Source organism: Galeopterus variegatus, unplaced genomic scaffold (assembly GCF_000696425.1).
Source record: "Galeopterus variegatus unplaced genomic scaffold, G_variegatus-3.0.2 Scaffold12491, whole genome shotgun sequence".
Taxonomy (NCBI): Eukaryota; Metazoa; Chordata; class Mammalia; order Dermoptera; family Cynocephalidae; genus Galeopterus; species Galeopterus variegatus.
This window is the reverse complement of record NW_007738602.1, coordinates 45,174-47,592: the sequence shown is the minus strand read 5'-3', so window position 1 is coordinate 47,592 and position 2,419 is coordinate 45,174. Positions and strand designations below refer to the sequence as shown.

At 55.8% G+C, this 2,419-nt stretch overlaps 1 protein-coding gene across 1 annotated transcript; it reads right to left on the bottom strand.

Annotated features, from left to right (window-relative positions):
- Positions 1–1,098: 1,098 nt before the first annotated feature.
- Positions 1,099–2,064, bottom strand: LOC103581169 (olfactory receptor 2A1/2A42-like). Its single transcript, XM_008563063.1, has one exon. It carries the CDS (start codon positions 2,062–2,064, stop codon positions 1,099–1,101), a length of 966 nt encoding a protein of 321 aa, XP_008561285.1.
- Positions 2,065–2,419: the final 355 nt, after the last annotated feature.

Below are 2,419 nucleotides of genomic sequence, written 5' to 3'. Positions count from 1 at the left end.
GGGTAGAGGGAGGAGGAGGAGAAGAGATGCAGTTAAAGAAGACAAAGATCAGAGAGAGAGAAAACATAGCACATGGTTAGGATCACATGTGCTGGAGCAGAACTGCCTGAATTTGAGTATCACTCAGCACTTCTCAGCTGTGTGTGTCACTCAACTTACTTGCGCTTTAGTTGTTTCACATGTCAAATGAGGATCACAATAGTGCCTGCTTCACCAGGTTATTCTGCAGCTTGAGTTACATACAGCACATAGTGCACTCATAAAAATGCTCAGCACGGGCCGGCCCGGTGGCGCACTGCTACAGTGCGCCACTTGGGAGCGCGGCAGCGCTCCCGCCAAGGGGTCGGATCCCACATACAGACCGGTTCCCACTCACTGGCTGAGCGAGGTGCGGGAGCAACACAGAGGGTTGCGATCCGTTGCCGGACACGAAAAAAGACCAAAAAAAAAAAAAATGCTCGGCACATAACGATCTATGTACATGTTACCTATTATGTTTGGGTGACAACAAAAAAATGTCTCACATTGGATTGATGGCAAAAAGCCATGAAAGTCCGTGGCTGATATACCTTACTCATTTAATCTTCACAGTGATTCTGTCGACTCAGACTGTGCCCTGTATCAGGCATCTTCACAGTGATTCTGTCGACTCAGACTGTGCCCTGTATCAGGCATGGTAAACCATGATTCACATGCTAAAAGTGGTTTTTACATTTTTAAATGGTTGGGGAAAAAATCAAAAGAAGAATCATATTTTGTGACACGTGAGCATTACATAAAGTGCAAGTTAGTTTAGTGTCCACAGATAAAGTGGTTTTCGGGGGGGGAACACAGGCACACTCGTTCACTTCTGTGTTGTCTGTGGCTGCACTCAGGCGACAGCAGCAGCAGTTTAGCTGCAACAGAGACCCTGCAGCTGGCAACACCGAACATAGTTACAATCTAGATCTTTGTAAAAAATGTTGGCAGACCCTTGACCTGTACTTTACAAAAGATGCACCATGGAGATTCAGAAAAATGGAGTGAAGTGCGCAAGATCACAGAGTAAGCATCAGAACTAGGAGGGACCTGCCAGCTCTGTGTTTCCATCTGGTCTGGTCAGCCCGGCACAGTGCGGGTCCCCCGGAGCCTGGCCAGGGCATAGTGGGCTGCTGCGTGGACCTCGCGGTTTCGAAGGCTGTAGATGAGCGGATTCAAGACGGGCGTAATCACTAAGTAAAAAACAGCCACCAGCTTGTGGCGCTTGGCAGGGAGGGCCCTGGAGGCGCGGGGGCGCAGGTACATGGCGGTCACCGTGCCATAGAAGAGACCCACCACGGCCAGGTGCGAGCCGCAGGTGGACAACGCCTTGAGGCGGCTCTTGGCAGAAGGCAGCTTGCCCACGGCCGCCAGAATCAAGGCGTAGGAGGCGAGGATGAAGGCCAGAGGCAGCAGGAGGACGGGGGTGCCCAAGCCGTAGACCAGCCGGTGGTTGGCAGTCGTGTCCGCGCACGCCGTTCTCAGCACCGCGGGCAGCTCGCAGAAGAAGTGGTCGACCGGGGGCCTCCCGGGGCAGAAGGGCAGGCGCAGGGTGGCCGCCGCGTTGGGCACAGACAACACAAAGCCCAGCGCCCAGGAGGTGGTGGCCAGGGCGACACAGCGCGTGGGCGTCATGATGACCGCGTAGCGCAGGGGTTGGCACACGGCCAGGCAGCGGTCGAGGGCCATGGCGGCCAGGAGGATGGCCTCGCTGCTGCCCAAGGAGATGCCCACGTACAGCTGGGCCCCGCAGCGTGCCAGGGAGAGGCCGGCCCGGCGCGCCACCATGTGCGCCAGAGCCTGCGGCAGCGTGGTGCTCACGTAGGCCGTGTCCAGCAGCGCCAAGTGGGTCAGCAGGCGGTACATGGGCCGGTGCAACCGCTGGTCCAGCGCTATCAGCCCCACTAAGACGCCGTTGCCCAGGACCGTGGCCAGGTAGGCCAGCAGCAGCGCCGTCCACAGCAGGGGCCGCAGGGACCGCGGGGCCCACAGCCCCAGCAGCACGAACTCTGGGGTCCCCGTCGCATTCCCAGCGGCCGCGCCCATCCTGCGTGGTTAAACTCGGTTGTGAGGGTCACGGTAGACACTTCTGGGCTGGGGTGGTGGCGCTGATCCTTTCCCTCTCTCTTTGCTTTCTTTCTTTCTTTCTTTTTTTTATTAAGAATATTCATGAGATACTAAGCTAATTTTCTCTCTTTCCTTACTTTTCGCCTATCCGTTCTCTTTCTCTCTCCCCCCCTCTCTCTCTCTCTCTCTCTCTCTCTCTCTCTCTCTCTCTCTCTCTCTCTCTCTCCATTTTATTTCCCTTCTGCTTCCTCATCCGTCTCCCCTCCAGTTCTTACACCCCTCTCCTCAGCTCTCTGCAATTCCCTGCTTCTCATCCTATCCTTCCCCCTCGCTC

Coding starts and splice junctions, on each gene's coding strand:
- LOC103581169 (XM_008563063.1), bottom strand. CDS start 2,064: ATGGGCGCGGCCGCTGGGAATGCGACGGGGACCCCAGAGTTCGTGCTG.